The sequence below is a fragment of the Cotesia typhae genome, unplaced genomic scaffold (genome assembly GCF_013202065.1).
Source record: "Cotesia typhae breed Kobodo isofemale line unplaced genomic scaffold, CoteBio_Ctyphae contig_5, whole genome shotgun sequence".
NCBI lineage: Eukaryota > Metazoa > Arthropoda > Insecta > Hymenoptera > Braconidae > Cotesia > Cotesia typhae.
Genome location: NW_027423757.1, coordinates 11,553,792 through 11,571,025, shown reverse-complemented (window position 1 = coordinate 11,571,025; position 17,234 = coordinate 11,553,792). Strand labels below are relative to the sequence as shown.

Genomic DNA, 17,234 nt, shown 5'->3' with positions numbered 1-17,234 from the left:
TTTAATTTTACAATGTAAATTCATTTTTTTTTTTTTTTTTTTTTTTATAATTATTAAAATTTTTTTCATTTTTTAAAACAAAATAATTAAATCACTTGTGTATTGCTTATTTGATTTATCAACGTCCAAAGTGACTATTGACATTTCAAATTACCAAAAAAAATTAATAAAACAAAAACACAAATCTAAATTATGACAAAGTGTGATGTAATAATTATAAATTTAATTAATATTAATAATAATAATTGAAAAAAAATTATTACGTCCAATGTCAATGATTATTACAGAGAGATCTCATAAAATCTAATATTTAAACACATTATTAATGAATTAAACAAACCATTAATTAATTATAGGCAGTAACGATACCATTGCGATAAATCGAGATAGTCTGAGGTGTAATACGAAGAAAAAAGAAGTAAAAATAATATGAGTAAATAAAAGTATAATGTTAATGATAAAAAGAGCGTAATACAAAGCAAAGTCGTTGATAGAGTTTATCTTGACACTTTCGCAAACAAAAACACGCATGCGAAATTTAATTTTACAATTTATTAATTGGTGATATTTTTTTTTTTTTATTTAAAAAGGAAGATATGTGGCAGTGCAAGAGCATTTTATGCCACAATAACAACACTCGTGTCCATGGAGGATGATTTATTGTTATTATTTTAACTTTTGTTTTTATTTTTAGTATTTAGTTTGGACAATTGCGTGGTAGGTTCTACGAAAGCATCGCGCCTCACTCTTGACACTATGTCAGCTGGATGTAAAAGTAGGATATAAATGAGAGTGCACGATGTCAATAAGTCATAGGTGTACGATTTTATGGGATTATTGTTAAGCCTTGGCGTCAACTTCCATGGCGACTTCACCTACTACTTGTTTTTCAGCCTTCTTTTTCTTCTTTTTTGCTGATTTTGGGTTTGCCGATGAGTTAAGAAGCATCTGTAAACAGTAATTAATATTGTAATTAATTTTACAATAAATCAAATTTTTATTCTTCAGAATAAATTAAGTAATTTGAAAAAAAAAAAATTAATTTTCAATAATAATAGTCATTATTTAATAAAGCAAAATTTTAATTTTTATAGTCCACTATGTTCACTAAAATAGTGACTGCAAGGTTATTAGTTTTAATTATTCCATCAATAATCATTAATTATTTTTTATAGCTTTTAAAATGGAATTTTTTAAATAAATTTTTCTAACATTAATAAATTTATTAAAAAAAATTTAATAAATTTAATAATAAAATTAATCAATTTATTGAAAAAAAATTAATAAAAAAATTTAAAAAAATCTTTGAATTTCAGTATCATATAAAAGCATTAAATAAAAATCACCTTAAGCTCTGGATCTTCTACAACACAATCAGATTGGAATGAATCAATTTCGAATGGCAATCCAGTGATTTTGTGAGGTCCAGTGGGCATCAGCAATACTGTAAACTTGAACTGCGCTACATACTCATTAGGCTTTTCGTACAAAACTTGGAACGGCTCAATCAGCTTGTGGTTGACACACTCGACGACAGCCATCTTGGCCTTCTTCTCGTCCTCGAAGGTTCTCAGGTTGAAAGGCATGAGCCCGTGCTTGTGGGTTACTTCTGAGTAGAACATACGAGAGGCTTTCAACTTCAACTGATACGTCTCCTCGGTTTTTTTGTAAATAGTAACACGGGTATCCTGCTCGCGACCTACACCCTCGCCGGTGCTTACTAGCACGTCCATCGCGTAGACATCGTGAGTTTCCAGCGTGTACTTTTCGTGCTCCTTCTTTTGTGCGTCATTCGGATTCTGTATTATTGTTTTCTCACCGTCTATTTTGAATTGCTTGAGCTGGTGGCTCAACATACCCTCTATTGGCTTACATTTGTACGCTTCAGATATTTTTTCAACTGTTCCTGTTATTGCGTATGTCTGCAATCAACCACAAAAATATTTTTTATTTATTTATCATCATTAATAATTGTTATTAAATTCATTAAAAGACAGTAACAACTACAGAGTGATTAAATAATTAATTGATATAATTATTTAGATAAATTTACCTCAGTATCAGGTTTCAACAGTCTTAAGGCAGCTTGAGAAGCATAGTGTGCAGCTAAAGCTACATCTGCTTTCCTACCAGTTACTTTTTTCTCTGGAGAAGAACCGATAACAATAGTATGTGCGACAACAGCTATAAAACCATCAACGTGTGCACCCAGATCACTATTTATTACAAAAAAAAAAAAAAAAATATATATATATATATATATATATATATATATATATATATATATATATATATTACTTGGAGCTCAAACTTTAATTATGATACACAAAAGTAGCAAATAATTTATTTATTTATTTATTAAGTATACATTAATAGTAACAATAAAATATTTTAAGTGATGTTTGATAGATAAATAAATATTTGAATTTAATATAAAGGTAAAAGACCCAGTTATTCACACTTGCAATTTTATTTTAATTAAAAAAAAAAAATCAACTCTAATAAATTAATAAATGAAATTTTTGAATTACAAATTTTAAAATAATTGATTTTTTGAAAGCATTTTATTTTTTTAATTGGAATAAAATTGCAAGTATCAAACAACTAGGCCAGTGTCAATAATTAAATAATTACAGCGAAAAATTGGTTAATTAAAAAAAATTATAAGAAATGGTTTTTTTTATAAAATTAAATTTTAAAGAACTTTTATTAAATAAATTTTTTACGACCAATATTTTTGCCGTAATTTAAAAAAATTAATTTAAAATTGTGGAAAAAATTTTTTTCCTTGATGTAAGTTTTAAAAATTGATGAAAAAAATTTTTTTTAACGCCTGCGATTTTTTGAATCAATTAAAATAAACTATAGACTAATAAATGATTAATAATTAAAATACTTACACTTTAACCATGTCATCATCTTTTAAAATAAGATCTGGCTCGCTGGCGATAGGTGAAAAGTGACAAATGCAATTGTTAACAGATATGCACGTTGGAAATGCGATGCCTTTCTTCAACTCTTTCTCCTTTTTGAAAACTTTACTAGTCTCTTCGAGCAACAAATTGTCAGCGTACTCACAAGTCTCCCTGACAGATGCACCGGCGACGCATTTCTCCAGGACCTGTTTCAGGACCTCTGCAAGGACAAAAAATAATTAGCTCCAAAACATACCTGTTCATGAAAATAAAAAAAAAAAAAAATAGACACAAGCAATAATAATAATAAGAAAAAAATAAGCAGATAATTTGTTGAGGCTTTGTTCTTATCAATAATTATGGAGATAAATAAAAAAAACAAGATAGCCTCAAGAAAAATAACGTGGTTATGCGCAAAAAATTCTAAATAATAATTATGAAATGAAAATATATTTTTAGATGAATTAAAATTGGTGAGTAAATTGATGATGAGTGTGAGTTAGTGAAATAAAATGAGTATTAGCGAGATAAATGAATTAGCATTAAAAAGCGGTGCACATGGTGAGCAGTGGCCGGCATTGGCGGGCCCACATTCCATATGGCTAGTAATAAATTACTAATTAAATAAACGATTATAAATAATTGTAAATAATATTAATCATAGTATCCAGCAAGCTGGATGATCATTGTATCATAATCTTACGGTTAACAATTGCGCCGGCCATTTTATATTTGGTAACAACCAAGTCTTGTTCGATTGTCTTTTCGTTTTCGTCTTTGTCCGCCATTTCTTCAGCACTACTGAAAAAAAACTACTTTTTATTATACTGCTCCAATGTTTTACTGCCGACAGTCACGTGACCCAATCTACGACCACCACTAACTTCGCGATGTACCAACTTCCGACAGTACGCTCTGTTTTTTACCACGCGAACCAATAGAATTTTCAATTAAAGCATGATGACACTGAAATTGACAGATAAAAAAATTTTTTTAGATATTTATAGCAATTAAATTATTATAAAAAAAATTTAATTAAAAAGTTTCGCATGTAAAAATTAATTAAAATGACAAGTAGAAATTTTTAGAAGCATTTTTTTATTGTAATTGATTTATTGAAAAAATTTTTGAAATTAACAGCTGACTGCTAACTTCAGTATTATTCTAGTTCTCCACCAGTCAGCTGTCAGTTCCAAAAGAAGGCGCGCTTAGCCATTGGCTGTCACTAAAATTATAAAATTATTAAAACTAACTAACTAACATAATTAATTTTTTTACAAATATAATTTTGTAAAATTAATTAAAAAAAAAAATATCATAAAAATTACCAAATACTTTTTTTTATTTACATTTAGAAATTTTGTCTGAAAGTCAAAAACGGATGCAAGTAGCGCTTGGAGGAAATTTCAAACTCTAAAAATTCTAACCTAGTTTCCCAAATTATAAATTCAATAAATATGATTTAAAAGTGTCAAATTGTCAGGTAAGGTATCGAGAAAATAAATTCTTGAATGATTAATTGTAATCGAGTACATTTATTTACAATAAATACTATGGGTGTATTTAATAAATTTATTTTTTGTCATCCTTCTTAATTGTAGCGCCCAACTTCTCAGCACTTGAGCTGTCAGCTGGAGCTTGTAATGCAGGCATTGATTTAATAAATTCAATGCCATTGGAAATATGATCTGGTAAGTCGGCGATAAATCTTATGCTTGTTTTTACTCCTCTATTCCACATACAACCCGTCCAGTTGGCCATGGAGTTGACACTTGGTAACTCTGGAAGCTTTTTTAATAAAAAATTAACTTTTTGCTCCATTTTTAAGCCACAAAATTGCCAAAATTAATTGACAGGTAATATAAATAAATTAATTTAGTGTTTACCTCGTTAACTACTTCCTTGGGGATATTTTTTTTGACATAAGGCGAGACTGTGGAATAAATTCTGTTGTAGAAATTTATACTATCATCAGAATGTCCCCACAAACCTTCTTGGACAGTCCAGTAAACTAGTCCTCCAGCAACACTTGATTTTACAGCAAATCTAAAAAATGATTTATTAAATAATATAATTATTATTATAATTAAATTATTCAAAATTTATTTTTTAGGTTGGTTTAGAGTTTGCAAAATAAACCAACTTACCTGATGATTCCCATAATATTTAATTGTTTTGACAAATCAGCTGATAATTTAAAAAAGTAATAATTCCAAAAAAATTTATTTATAATAATAATCACAGCGGTTAAATGAAAATTATGTAAAAGTCTAAAGAATGATAACCTGACATCTCTCTGATCCACAAAAAATATAATTTGTTTTTAATTTTTTGCCTTGGATATATTTTTATCGAAAAATTAATAAAAAAATTCACAATTATTTATTTGACAACTATTTTATTTATTATTAAATTATTTTTGGCTTATTGGAGTATTTAAATGACACACTGGGTAAATAAAGAGTAGTTGCACTGACTAGTTAAGTACAAAGACGCCATTGAAACCAGAACAAAAATGGAGTGTGGGTCTAATGTACAGGCGTATTGAGTTTAGAAAATTTATAAGAATTTTTAAAATTAATAATTAGTACCAACAAGTTGTTTTTATTTTTTTTAAGTATCGCATTGCAGTAATTTATACACGCTATTTTATTTGAAAGGTAATTTTTTATAAATTTGATTAAACAGGTCTTTAAATATGAGTCAACATATGAATGACATTTAAAGTACTCTTGTGAATATTAATTCTTTTCATAACTAACACTTGCTATTTTTTTTGCAAACCGTTAGTTTGACATTTCTGTCATTGGTAATTTATTTTGTGAATATTTAAGATTCTAAAATCAGCAGACATTGTTTGTCAGTGATTAATTTTATTTGAAAAATAAGAAAATATTAAAAAAAATTTTATTTGTAGTTTAAAAATTTTTTTTAATTAATTTAATAATTTATTTGTACAAAAAAAAAGCTAAAAATTAAGTTAACTGACATCTAAACTTTATTAGATTTTTTTTTATTAATAAAAAATTAAAAGAAAAAATTGCACATGTAAAAAAATTTTAAAAAGTATACGTGCAATTTTTTAAAAATATTTTTTTATTGCTAATTCAATTAATAAAAAAACAAAAAAAAAATTAAAATTTTAGTTTCATAAAATTGTCTGTCAATTTTAGTATCATAAATATTTGTCTATAAATAAGACGGTGATATAAATATATATAAATGGTAAATCAATACGCGAATTTAAAAAGAACGTCCAATATGTATTTTGTTTAGGTAATATATCAAAGATGATGTCGGATCGCAAAGCCGAATTAGAGAGAAAAAAGGCCAAGTTGCAGGCCATCAGAGAGGAGAAAGAACGACGTCGGAGAGAAAAAGAACAGAAAGATGTATGTTTATTTTTATTTACTAATTTAAATAATTTATAAACTTATTGTGTAATTAAATTTGGGATTAAGGTTGAGGAAGCCACGGTACGAGCAGCTGGTACTGATAAAGACCATCGGAAGGAACTGGACGCCATGCTTTCATCATTGGGAGTCGCACCAGTGTCTGGTAATTTTTTTTACTGATAATCAGCCTCTAGGTGCTGAAATTTGGAGAATGATAATTTTGTTTTTTTTTCTTGAATAGATGTACTATCTAGTCTCTCGAGTATGAACTCACTAGCTTCAGATCAAAGTGCCAATGCAACACCTGATGCCAGTATACAGCCATCAAGTATCACATCTCCTCAGAGGTAGTCATTTTTATAATTATTTATTATTAGAACTAATATAAATTATTAATGATTAATTGAGAGACATCTGATTAATTTTAAAAGTTTTTTTAATTAATAAATTATAGCAAGAAAAATTTCATCTTTAAAAGCTCTAAAAAATTCTAAGTACAATTCTTTATAAATAATTTTCTAAGTCTAGTTTATTATCAAAAAAAAAAATTGTTAATTGCCAATTTTAATAATGACATTAAAGTTAGCAGTTACTTGATAATTTTTTATTTTTATATAATAAATAAATCTTTTCTAAAAAATTATTTACAAAAAAATTGCATTGATAATTTTTTAAAATTTCTACATGTCAATTTTTTTTTGCCCTAATTTATTTGTTAAAAAAATAATTAAATATCTGCAAAATTAATTTTCATATTTTAATGCTATATTAATTAATCCAATAAATTTCTTCAGTGGATTATCAAAGAAGAGATCAAACCGCGAATTGACAGTAGTGTCAGTAGCCCACACAAACATTCCACCAAAAGAGCCAGTAGTTTACAGCAAACAAACCCAGACAGCTCAGACGACACAGACCTCCCACGACGGTGAGTTTATTATTTTTCTTATCAATCATCATCATATGATTATCAATATTACAAATATAATAATTAATTAATTTAATGATAAAAAAATTCTCAAATAATATACAATGAATCCTTCACTGTATGCACTTTCCTGAACTAAAAAATAATCCAAGGAACTAAAATAATTATCATAAAAATTACCAACTGTCTGGACACCGATCGCTAGACTTATTGTTTGTCGTAACTTTTAATTTAAATTATTATTTTTAATACTCGGCGAGGAAACTTACATATTCACTTACAATAATCAACCGCGGTAATGCTCTTCGTAACACAATTAAATCTAGCAGCACATTTTAATAAATAACTAGATGAAATTCACACAGTCTAGTCTCACTTAAAATAAATCATCTAATAAAATATATTAATAAATAATTAATTAAATATTAATTTTAACAATTCGAGTATCATAATCACATCAATCACATTGTTTATGTTTATTAATTTCATTATTACATCTCACTTCTCAAGTCATAATACCTCATCAATCATTTGTTTGTTATCATGATTATTTTCTTTTATTTTATTTTCTTTTTTATTAAAAAAAAAAAAAAAAAAAAAAAAAAAAAAACTAACAATTAGTTTTTTATTTTTATTTACATTTTTACGGGATATAAAACAATTCCACACTGATAGAAGGATTTATTGATATATTTAATAAGCTTTATTAACTGTTAATAAATATTAAAAAATATTTATTAAAATTTAATAAATTAAATAATTGTTTTCAAATAAATTAAATTATTAATAGTTAATAAATACTTCTATCAGTACAGATAAAATTATTAAACAAATAATATTAACTGGATTTAAATATAATTAATAAAATCTAATATGGTGGCGGATAATTAGTTGAAAAAAAATTATTTAAAAAAAATTCCTGGCCGTTTAATTGATTTTACCGCAAAATTAGTCGAAATTAATTTATTTATTTTATAATTTAATTAAAATTTTAATTGTTATCATTTTAATTTTTTTAAATTAAATTATTTAATTTTTTTTTATCATTAATCGTTAATATTGAGTTTAAATCGACTGATCTTGCGGTTTTATCTATCACGCGTGTATACAACTCTGGTGTGTATACAAATTGGTGAAAAAACAACTGGGTGTTGGACACAAGGACTGTCCGCCTCCTCTTCCGCAAACACCATCTACTCCTACTGTACAACAACGTCACCAACTCACTCTTGCTCCGCAGGATACTTTGAGACTGACTGGTGGCGTCCCAGGAAAGGTGGGTCTGCACCAAACTACCTATGTATGTTTTGTCTACTTTTATTCTTCCTCCCATTACTTGTAATTACCTAGTATTTTTAATTTAGCTCTGGTTTAAGCTTGCGGGGTGTGGACCAATTTATTCTGTTAAAAACAAACTCTTAATTCTTACTATAATAATAATAATTATTAATTATTATTTTCATAAATGTGGCTAGAATTTTTGCCTTAATTTGTAAGTAACAATTAATGGTGGAAAATTTTTGATATTAAGGTGAAAATATTGGACGTATAAAAAATTTTTTTAAATAAAATTGTTCAAAATTAAATTTTATAAAAAAAAATGTCTTATAATTTTTTTTTAGGATCAAGAAGAAAGCCGTAATCTCAAAATTAAAATTTTTATAATAATTAGCAAAAATTTTAATCATTAATTATTGAACTTAATTTTGAAATTATTGTAAAAATATTAATTGTATAAAAAAATTATGAGAGAAATTTTCTAAAACTTTTTTTTCAAAATTTTTTTTTATAAGACCAATATTTTCACCATTAATTGTGAAATTTTAGCAAAAATCTCATAACATAATAATTGCCTTCTATTGCTTCTTCTAAAATTAATAATACTAAAGTTAGCTGACAAGAATTAATTAAAAAAATTTTTATAAGTAGAATTAAATAAATTTTTTTAATAATAATTTTATTGTTATAAAATTGTCAGTTAACTTAAAATAGCTAATTTTCTCCCACATTCCGCCTATAAAATAATAAATAACCGCGACATTAACAAAACAGTGTTAAAAAATTGCACGCATCATTTTTAAGCGCTTGCACACGTTAATGCTTAATTTGCGCTTATCGCATTAAAAAAAAAAAAAAAAAAAAAAAAAAAAAAAAGTATTTTAATTACTATTACTAACTTTATTAACAATTAATTAACAACAATAGATTATTCAATGTGTTGCGTGGCTGGAGACAAATTACCTGGCTCGGGTTCCTCAATAAACTCCTCACGGTTTTCCTGTTCATCTTCTAACAGTTCATTAATATATTTAATAAAAAAAAAATTGCAACGAGTGTGTTAAAAATTAATTAACAAATGATAGTGAATCTGTCGAAGAAACTTAGGGGGGTGGTCATAAGTGTGACAAGGCATGTGTCATTGCTTTGAATATTTAAAATAAAAATATCGGTCGCTGAGAAGAGCAATAGTAGTTCTGGGCTCCATCCGTGCAGTAATATTTAATTATTTTAAAAATTAATGCACGTTTTTAAATTTATATTTACTGATAGTTTAATATTTTATTTAATTTTATAGTATGAATATGTATGTTTCCTCTTATCTGGTAATTTCATCAATCACACACTGAAACATACAACACCTAACTACATTCAGCGTATGTTTTTTTATTTTTATTATTTAATAATAAGAGCGTCAAAATTTTTAATTAATTTTTGGTAAATATTTACAAGTGGGGTCAATTATTTTAATTTTAATTTTTTTTTTAATAAAATTTCTATTTGATTTTATTAATATATATATATATATATATATATATATATATATATATATATATATATATATATATATATATATATATATATATATATATTTTTTTTTTTTTTAAATACATAAAAAAATGAAAAATTAAAAAAAAAAAAACAAGTTACTTATCACAATTTAAAAAAATTTTACAAATTTTCAAAAAAATTTATAAATTTTTTAGAAAATTATAATATTTAATTTTTTTTTAACTGTTTATTTTTTTATGTAATTTTCAAAAAAAAAATATATATATATATATCAAAAAAAGATAAAATAGAAATTTTATTCAAAAAAATGAGAGCCAAATTTTTTTCCAACATTTTTATTATAAATGTGCCGTAAAAAAAAAATCAGAATTAAAAAATAAATTTGAAAATATTAATTTTTCACCTAGTTGTGGTCTAAAATGGGGTTGACCCGACTTGTAAATAATTATCTAATTTTTTTGACGATCCGAAATCATGCCCTGAGTGTAGGGAGGTCTTTTATAGTCCATTTGATGAATTAATTTAATTATTACATAACTATAATTAGAAAAAAAAATTAAGAAGAAATAGAATTCATAAGTAACTATTTTTTTCCCTCCCCTCCTCAGCTCATGCATTCGACTATTACGGTAAGTTATGATTTCACTTGGTTTTTATCGAGTTAGATGCAGTTTAGCTCCACAGGCGTAGAAATAATAATTTATTATTATTATTACTATTAATATAATTAATTGAATTTTAAAATAAAAACGCGTACATATAAATCATACTCTCCACCCGGTAAAAAATCTTCATAAAAAAAACTCGGCTACTCTTTTGCTCTTCTTTTCTTCCCGGTATCGTCGGGGCACGTGGGATCTATCGCACGACTTTAATTATTATTATTATCAATGGTGAATCTAAATTATGCATAGTAAATTATTCTTCAGCAGACGATAATGATAATGAGTGAAAGAAGAAATGATTAAACGATGCGAATAGAATTCTTGTCACAACTTAACGCACCTTCCAGAGTTTGCGGAAGATGTTCACGGTCATGTCCATCAAGTAAACCTCTTACTAATTTTGTAAATTAATATTGATGCTGTAAATTATTTTATTTAATTACTAATTGATAAATTATAGATCACTAATAAGACTAACCTGTAAATTTAGTAATAGGAAAAAAAGGTGCGACTAGTGCTTGGGAGTAACTCGAGGTTTGAAGAGGTATTCTGACTAAAGAGAATTAATTCTCGATAGAAAAAAAAAAAAAAAAAGATGTTTTAGTTGATTAATTTTTTTTTGTCTTAATAGAAGAAGGTTTACGCTAGAGCTTGTCAGGGCAATGTAATGCATGCTAATTAGAATTACACAACACCCAACTTTTAATTGTTCCATTCTTAACGATTGTTTATTGGAATAAATTTTTTTAATTTTTTTTTAACACTGAAAATAGCTTGCAAAAAATTGCTTTTGTTAAAGAAGAAATAGAATTTTTTTACAGAAGAAATAAATAAATTTTTTTTTTTATTTAATTTTACACTGAAGATAATTTGCAAATAAATTTTCAGTCAAAGAAGAAATAAAATTTTCTTAAAGAATAAATAGCAAATTTTTTTCTAAAGAAGAAATGAATAATTTTTTTTTTATTATTTAATTTGACGCTTCAAATAATTTACAAAAAGATTTTCAGTTAAAGAAGAAATAGAAAATTTTTTTTAAAAGAAGAAATGAATAAATTTTTTTTTATTTACTTTAAGACTGAAAATAATTTACCAAAAAATTTTCAGTCAAAGAAGAAATGTAATTTTCTAAAAGAAGAAATAAGAAAATTTTTTTTAAAAGAAGAAATGAATAAATTTAAAGCTACTTTCAATGTTATTTAACAATGACTCTTTAATAAAATAAAAATAATTTATTAATTGACAATCGTAAAGAATAAAGCGGAGCAAATAGATGAGATACAAAATTGATTGACATTTTCTTTTCCCTCCTTCAAGACGAGTACAATCTAAATCCTGGTTTAGAGTGGGAGGACGAATTCACAGGTAGGTGATCTCTACTCAGGTGAATCGATTTATTAATTGTGTCACGAGCATCTCGAGCTTCACTTATCACTTAATTCACTCAAGAGCCTGTATAATAGTCTTCTTAATAATTATCATAGTCATTATTGATTTTTTCTTCATATTTAAAGTAATTAATCTAAAAATGTCCCATCGCACTTGAATGAGACTTCCAGGCTCATAATCACGAATGCTCGTTTTTAAAAATATCGCTTGTAAAGCTGTGTTTACAGCGGTTGTATATAAAATATTTTTATTATTTAAGTAATTAATGCCATGCGTATTTACTATTTATTATTTTATTATTTATAAAGCACAAAATTTTTTACGTTGGCCCATTCGACTACCTGTGAATTTCTCGAGGTGCACGATAAATTAGTATTCCATTAAATTAAATAGAAATTAATAGAAGAAATAGATATAAACCTGCATGATTTTATAAATCTTACTCGTATTTTTTATTTTTTATTTTTATTCTCCATAATTATTATTATTATTGTTTTTATTTCTTAAGTGCATGATACTCGGGAAGTTGCGTTATTTATATTTTTGGTTTGTTTTTCCAACTCCTTTTTTTTTATTTTAAATATTTTTTTAATCATTATTATTTTCCTTCACTACTCGTCATTCATCAGTCATACACATTACGCCATTTGCTCGTTTTTTATTTTATTTTTTAATTAATAAATAAATAAATAAATGCATGAAAGAAGAAAGGGTGGAGAGAAACGGATGATAATTTATTTTTATTCAAAAATAAAATAAAATAAAATAATAAAAAAAATACTTGCCGTCACTCTCTGCAAATTTATTTATTTTTACATGCATGCTTTTCGCGTTTGATTTTTTATTTTTTACCAGCATGCGCGCCGAGCTTTTAAATCGCTTTATAAAGTTTGTCAGTTTATAAAATTTTTTTTTTTATTATTATTATTATACTTAAAGTTTAAAGTAAAGATGTAAAAGCTAAAGTAAAAGTTAGAGATTTTGAATAAAATAAATTAGAAGTTAAATATCGGTAGACAATAGTTAGAGTAGAGTTAGGGACGCTTGTCCAGGAGTAGCTTATTCACCACAGTTTTAACATATGATGATGGCCAAGCCGAGGATGAGGAGAACAGCCTTCCACATATCGATGGCTTTCAAAGTAAACTCCCACCGGGAATCCTGCCTCATGGTCTGCCACAAGTCAAGGAAGTTCTTCCAGCGGTGACTCAGGATGAACAGCAAAAAGAACCGGAGAAACCTAAAGAGAGTAATAATTTTTATTATTTTTATTTTTTTATTTATTTATTGAGAGAAAAAATTTATTTTGCTCTTTTTTTTTTTTTTTTTTTTTTTTTTTCAAAACAAATTTTTTTCTCAGTGTAATTATTGAAATAATAATAATAATTTATTTTTAGTTCGGGAACTGAGTGAAGAAGAAAAGCAAATGATAATTTTATCAGAAGACTTCCAACGTTTTCTTGATAAAACAAGCCGATTGGTTGAACGAGCACTTGCTGAGTCTGTTGATATTTACACTGATTACACTGGCACTCTAGACGGTGAAGATGGAATGTAAGTTTTATTGTAAAAAATTTTTTAAAATAGTTTTAATAAAAATAAAATTGAAATTAATTTTAAATAAAATTATAGGGACGAAAAAAGTCATCAGCGTTTGTGGTTGAACCGTTCATTTTTCTGCGACCGTTGGTCTCGAAACCGTTGTGTCACTTCGATGGACTGGTCTCCGCAGTTCCCTGAACTGCTCGTGGCTTCTTACAACAGCAATGAAGACGCGCCAAATGATCCCGATGGTATATGTCTTGTGTGGAACACTAAATTCAAGAAGACAACTCCAGAGTTTATTTTTCACTGTCAGTCAGCGGTAATGTCTACTACCTTTGCGAGATTCCATCCTAATTTAATTCTCGGTGGTACTTATGCAGGACAAATTGTCCTTTGGGACAACAGGGTCCAAAAACGTACTCCTATTCAACGGACACCACTTTCTGCTAGCGCTCATACTGTAATTAATTTTTTTTTTTTAAATTAATCTAATGATTATTCTATTAAAAATAATATTTAATTCAATTTTTATTAATTTTTAATAATTCAATTTTTATCAATTCTGAATTCATCATTTTTTTTAAATTAATTTCTAAATAATTATTTATTTTTAATTTTTAATTATTTAATTTTGAAAAATTTTTAATAAATTAATTTTTATTCAATTTTACAGCATCCAGTTTATTGTTTAAACGTTGTTGGCACCCAAAACGCGCACAATTTAATAAGTATTTCAACAGACGGTAAAATGTGCTCTTGGAGTCTGGATATGTTGTCAATGCCACAAGAATCATTAGATCTTCAAGCAAAACAATCAAAGCCAATCGCTGTAACAAGTTTAGCTTTTCCTCACGGTGATGTAAACAATTTCGTTATTGGAAGCGAAGACGGTACCGTTTACTCAGGTTAGTAAAAAAAACCATTACTTTAATCACCTAACAATTAACAATAAAAAAATAATTACCATCATTAGAACAACTCATCAAATTAAATGATTTAACTGTTAATTATTTGTTAATTTTTAATTGTCAATTATTAATTGTTAATTAAAAATAAATTAACCAGCTTGCCGTCACGGAATCAGAGCTGGAGTAACAGAAACATACGAAGGTCACCAAGGCCCAGTGACAGGAGTGAGCGCTCACGCGGTCCAAGGAGGCATTGACTTCTCGCACTTGTTCCTCACCTCCTCCATAGACTGGACAATAAAATTATGGAGTTTGAAAGAAAACAAGCCTCTGTATTCATTCGAGCACAACGGCGACTATGTTTACGACGTCGCTTGGTCCCCGACTCACCCCGCGCTCTTTGCCGCGGTCGACGACTCCGGCAGGCTGGACTTGTGGAACCTCAACCAAGACACCGAAGTACCCACGGCGAGTATCGTCGTCGACGGATGTCCCGCGCTGAACCGCGTGTCCTGGACTCCCAGCGGCTTACACGTCACCGTCGGTGACGACTCTGGTAAAATCTGGGTGTACGACGTCGCCGAGAATTTGGCTCATCCTCGAGGCGACGAGTGGAACAAGTTCCTGTACACCCATCAAGATTTGAAGAACAACAAAGCTGACGACGAACTAGATAAATTAAATCTCAACTCTGGACCCTCCAGTTTAACTTCTTTGTCGTCTATGTCCTCAGTCCCCATTAGATAAGTCCAGTCATAAAATAAATAATGTTTTAATTACTAATTATTATTATTATAGTCAATTTAAAAATGATAATATTGATTATTAATTATATAATTATTATTTAAAGAGTTAGCTTAATATAATATTCGTAAGTGCTATTTGTCGCTAATTTGTTTTTAATTAATTAAATTTTAAAATTTGACTTAATTGTAGGCTTAATAATCTACAAACTATATCAAGTAATTAATTAATCTATTCTTGTGTAAATATTAATTATTTTATTGACGTTAATTTCTTTTTTTATATCTCTATTTCACTGCTAATAATTAACATGTGTAAAATTTACTTTATTTTATGTTTATAAAAAAATAATTATTGTTCTTTTAAAAAAAAAGTTCTAGTGTATCCAATGAACTTGAAAAGTACCATAAAATAAAATAAAATAAAATAAAATGCCTACGCAGTGAAACCAAATGTTTAAAGATAATTTATCAAGATAATAGAGTAGTAACCTTTATTATTTATTATTTAGAAACTCGAGACACCATAAATAGTATGTCAAGGAAAACAAACCCAGAAAAAATGTGTAAACTTAGACAATATAAGAAAACTGAAGGTTTTTCCGTCGTGTTGAATTGGATATGCGCAATGGAAGGAGAAATTTATTATACTCGATAAGTTACACATAATACCATAAAAAATAAATAAATAAAAAATTTTATTTGACTCTGGAACCTAAGTAGGGTCTACCGTTTTAATTTTCATTTTTTTTTTTTGAAAATTTTGATATTTTTTTTTTTTTTTTTTGGAAAATAAAATAAATTGAATTTTTTAATTCAACTAAATGATCTACAGCCACAGTCTCAGCTGTCAGTAAATACAAATACAAATAAATAAATAAATAAATATATCCACTTGTAAAAATGATATCACGCGTTGACGTCATTTGAAATCGAAAGGACCTCGTCATTCGATCTCGTCAGCTTTAAATATAAAATAATCCTCATCTGTGTAATATGTAATATGTAATAGCTTCTTTTTATTAGCTGTATCTAACCGCTGTAATTGTAATCAAGGCTCATGGTTGTGATTTAAATTAGCGTTCACAGTCCATCGAGCGTGTCGTTAATAAAAATTTAATATCTTCAGCTAAGCCTGCTATGCGTGTAGGTATAGAGAAGAGGTAGTCTAGACATTAAATGCAATTACAATAACTTGGGTCTATCCTCGACCATTGTCCCAGTAAATTGAACGTTCATTGCACCTCAGTACTGAGGGTTTATCGAGGATTGAAATAACCCGCGGGTCTTCGACCCATGTAATATAAACCTGTCTGGTCTACTATGCAGCGGATGTTCAAGTTATTGGAGCTCGTAATCCAGATTCCATTTTCATACTCTGGATAATCTGGTGAAGATGATAAAAGATTATCGGTTAAGCTATTGGTAAATATATAAATAAAAATAAAATAAAATAAATAATAAAATTATTTTTAATTTATTAAAATTTCTACAAGTCCATTTTTTTAATAATTTTTTTTTGCTATAATTTATTTGTTAAAAAAAATTAAAACAATTGTGAAGTGACAAATAAATTTAAATAATTTATGGCAAAAAAAATTAGAAAAAAAAAATCGACTTGTAGAAATTTAAAAAATTAAAAAATGCAATTTTTTAAAAATAATTTTTGGGAACAAATTTTTTGATAAACAAAATTAAAAAATTGTTAAGTGGCAGCTAAATTTAATGTCATAAATATTTTTTTAGTTGTAATTTAATTAAAAAAAAAAAAAAAAAAATCAAAAATTTTTAGACGTTTACTAACTTGAGTGTCATAATTTTTATTGCAGTGAAAGGAAGAAGATCGATAAATCCATTGATCTCCGGAGGATTTTAGCGCCGACGCGGAAAACGCGGAAGCGAAAAAGTAATAGGCAGATGCGTTGAACGTTCTACTCGTGAAGAAGGGGAATATTG

The 17,234-nt window shown here is 27.0% G+C and overlaps 3 protein-coding genes across 17 annotated transcripts; 1 reads left to right on the top strand and 2 right to left on the bottom strand.

The window, feature by feature from the left end:
• Positions 1-425: 425 nt before the first annotated feature.
• Positions 426-3,784, bottom strand: LOC141531170 (proliferation-associated protein 2G4). The gene is made up of 5 exons (XM_074248752.1): positions 3,619-3,784; positions 2,901-3,135; positions 2,054-2,216; positions 1,347-1,922; positions 426-948 (listed from the first exon to the last, which is right to left on the bottom strand). Exons 1-5 carry the CDS (start codon positions 3,701-3,703, stop codon positions 841-843), a joined length of 1,167 nt encoding a protein of 388 aa, XP_074104853.1. The 5' UTR covers positions 3,704-3,784; the 3' UTR covers positions 426-840.
• Positions 3,785-4,430: 646 nt separating this feature from the next.
• On the bottom strand, positions 4,431-5,232 carry LOC141531174 (MICOS complex subunit MIC13 homolog QIL1-like). Its single transcript, XM_074248768.1, has 3 exons — positions 5,063-5,232; positions 4,802-4,961; positions 4,431-4,703 (listed from the first exon to the last, which is right to left on the bottom strand). Exons 1-3 carry the CDS (start codon positions 5,074-5,076, stop codon positions 4,488-4,490), a joined length of 390 nt encoding a protein of 129 aa, XP_074104869.1. The 5' UTR covers positions 5,077-5,232; the 3' UTR covers positions 4,431-4,487.
• A 209-nt stretch (positions 5,233-5,441) lies between these two features.
• Positions 5,442-15,384, top strand: Sw (cytoplasmic dynein 1 intermediate chain short wing). 15 transcript variants are annotated; one of them, XM_074248730.1, is made up of 12 exons: positions 5,442-5,575; positions 6,192-6,307; positions 6,377-6,473; positions 6,552-6,657; positions 7,105-7,238; positions 10,637-10,657; positions 12,011-12,058; positions 13,179-13,331; positions 13,480-13,636; positions 13,715-14,087; positions 14,301-14,532; positions 14,693-15,384. In XM_074248730.1, exons 2-12 carry the CDS (start codon positions 6,206-6,208, stop codon positions 15,280-15,282), a joined length of 2,013 nt encoding a protein of 670 aa, XP_074104831.1. In that variant the 5' UTR covers positions 5,442-5,575; positions 6,192-6,205; the 3' UTR covers positions 15,283-15,384. The 15 variants fall into 15 exon arrangements, with proteins under 15 accessions (XP_074104831.1, XP_074104828.1, XP_074104829.1 ...); XM_074248727.1 differs by having other exon boundaries at positions 13,155-13,331; XM_074248728.1 differs by lacking the exon at positions 10,637-10,657 and adding an exon at positions 8,479-8,514.
• The last annotated feature ends 1,850 nt before the right edge of the window (positions 15,385-17,234 follow it).

Coding starts and splice junctions, on each gene's coding strand:
- Sw (XM_074248718.1), top strand. CDS start 6,206: ATGATGTCGGATCGCAAAGCCGAATTAGAGAGAAAAAAGGCCAAGTTG. Junction 6,474..6,551: donor GGGAGTCGCACCAGTGTCTG/GTAATTTTTTTT, acceptor TTTCTTGAATAG/ATGTACTATCTAGTCTCTCG. Junction 8,539..12,010: donor GTCTGCACCAAACTACCTAT/GTATGTTTTGTC, acceptor CCCTCCTTCAAG/ACGAGTACAATCTAAATCCT.
- LOC141531174 (XM_074248768.1), bottom strand. Junction 4,704..4,801: donor CCAAGGAAGTAGTTAACGAG/GTAAACACTAAA, acceptor TTATTAAAAAAG/CTTCCAGAGTTACCAAGTGT.
- LOC141531170 (XM_074248752.1), bottom strand. CDS start 3,703: ATGGCGGACAAAGACGAAAACGAAAAGACAATCGAACAAGACTTGGTT. Junction 3,136..3,618: donor GGCCGGCGCAATTGTTAACC/GTAAGATTATGA, acceptor TTGTCCTTGCAG/AGGTCCTGAAACAGGTCCTG. Junction 2,217..2,900: donor GATGATGACATGGTTAAAGT/GTAAGTATTTTA, acceptor TGTAATAAATAG/TGATCTGGGTGCACACGTTG.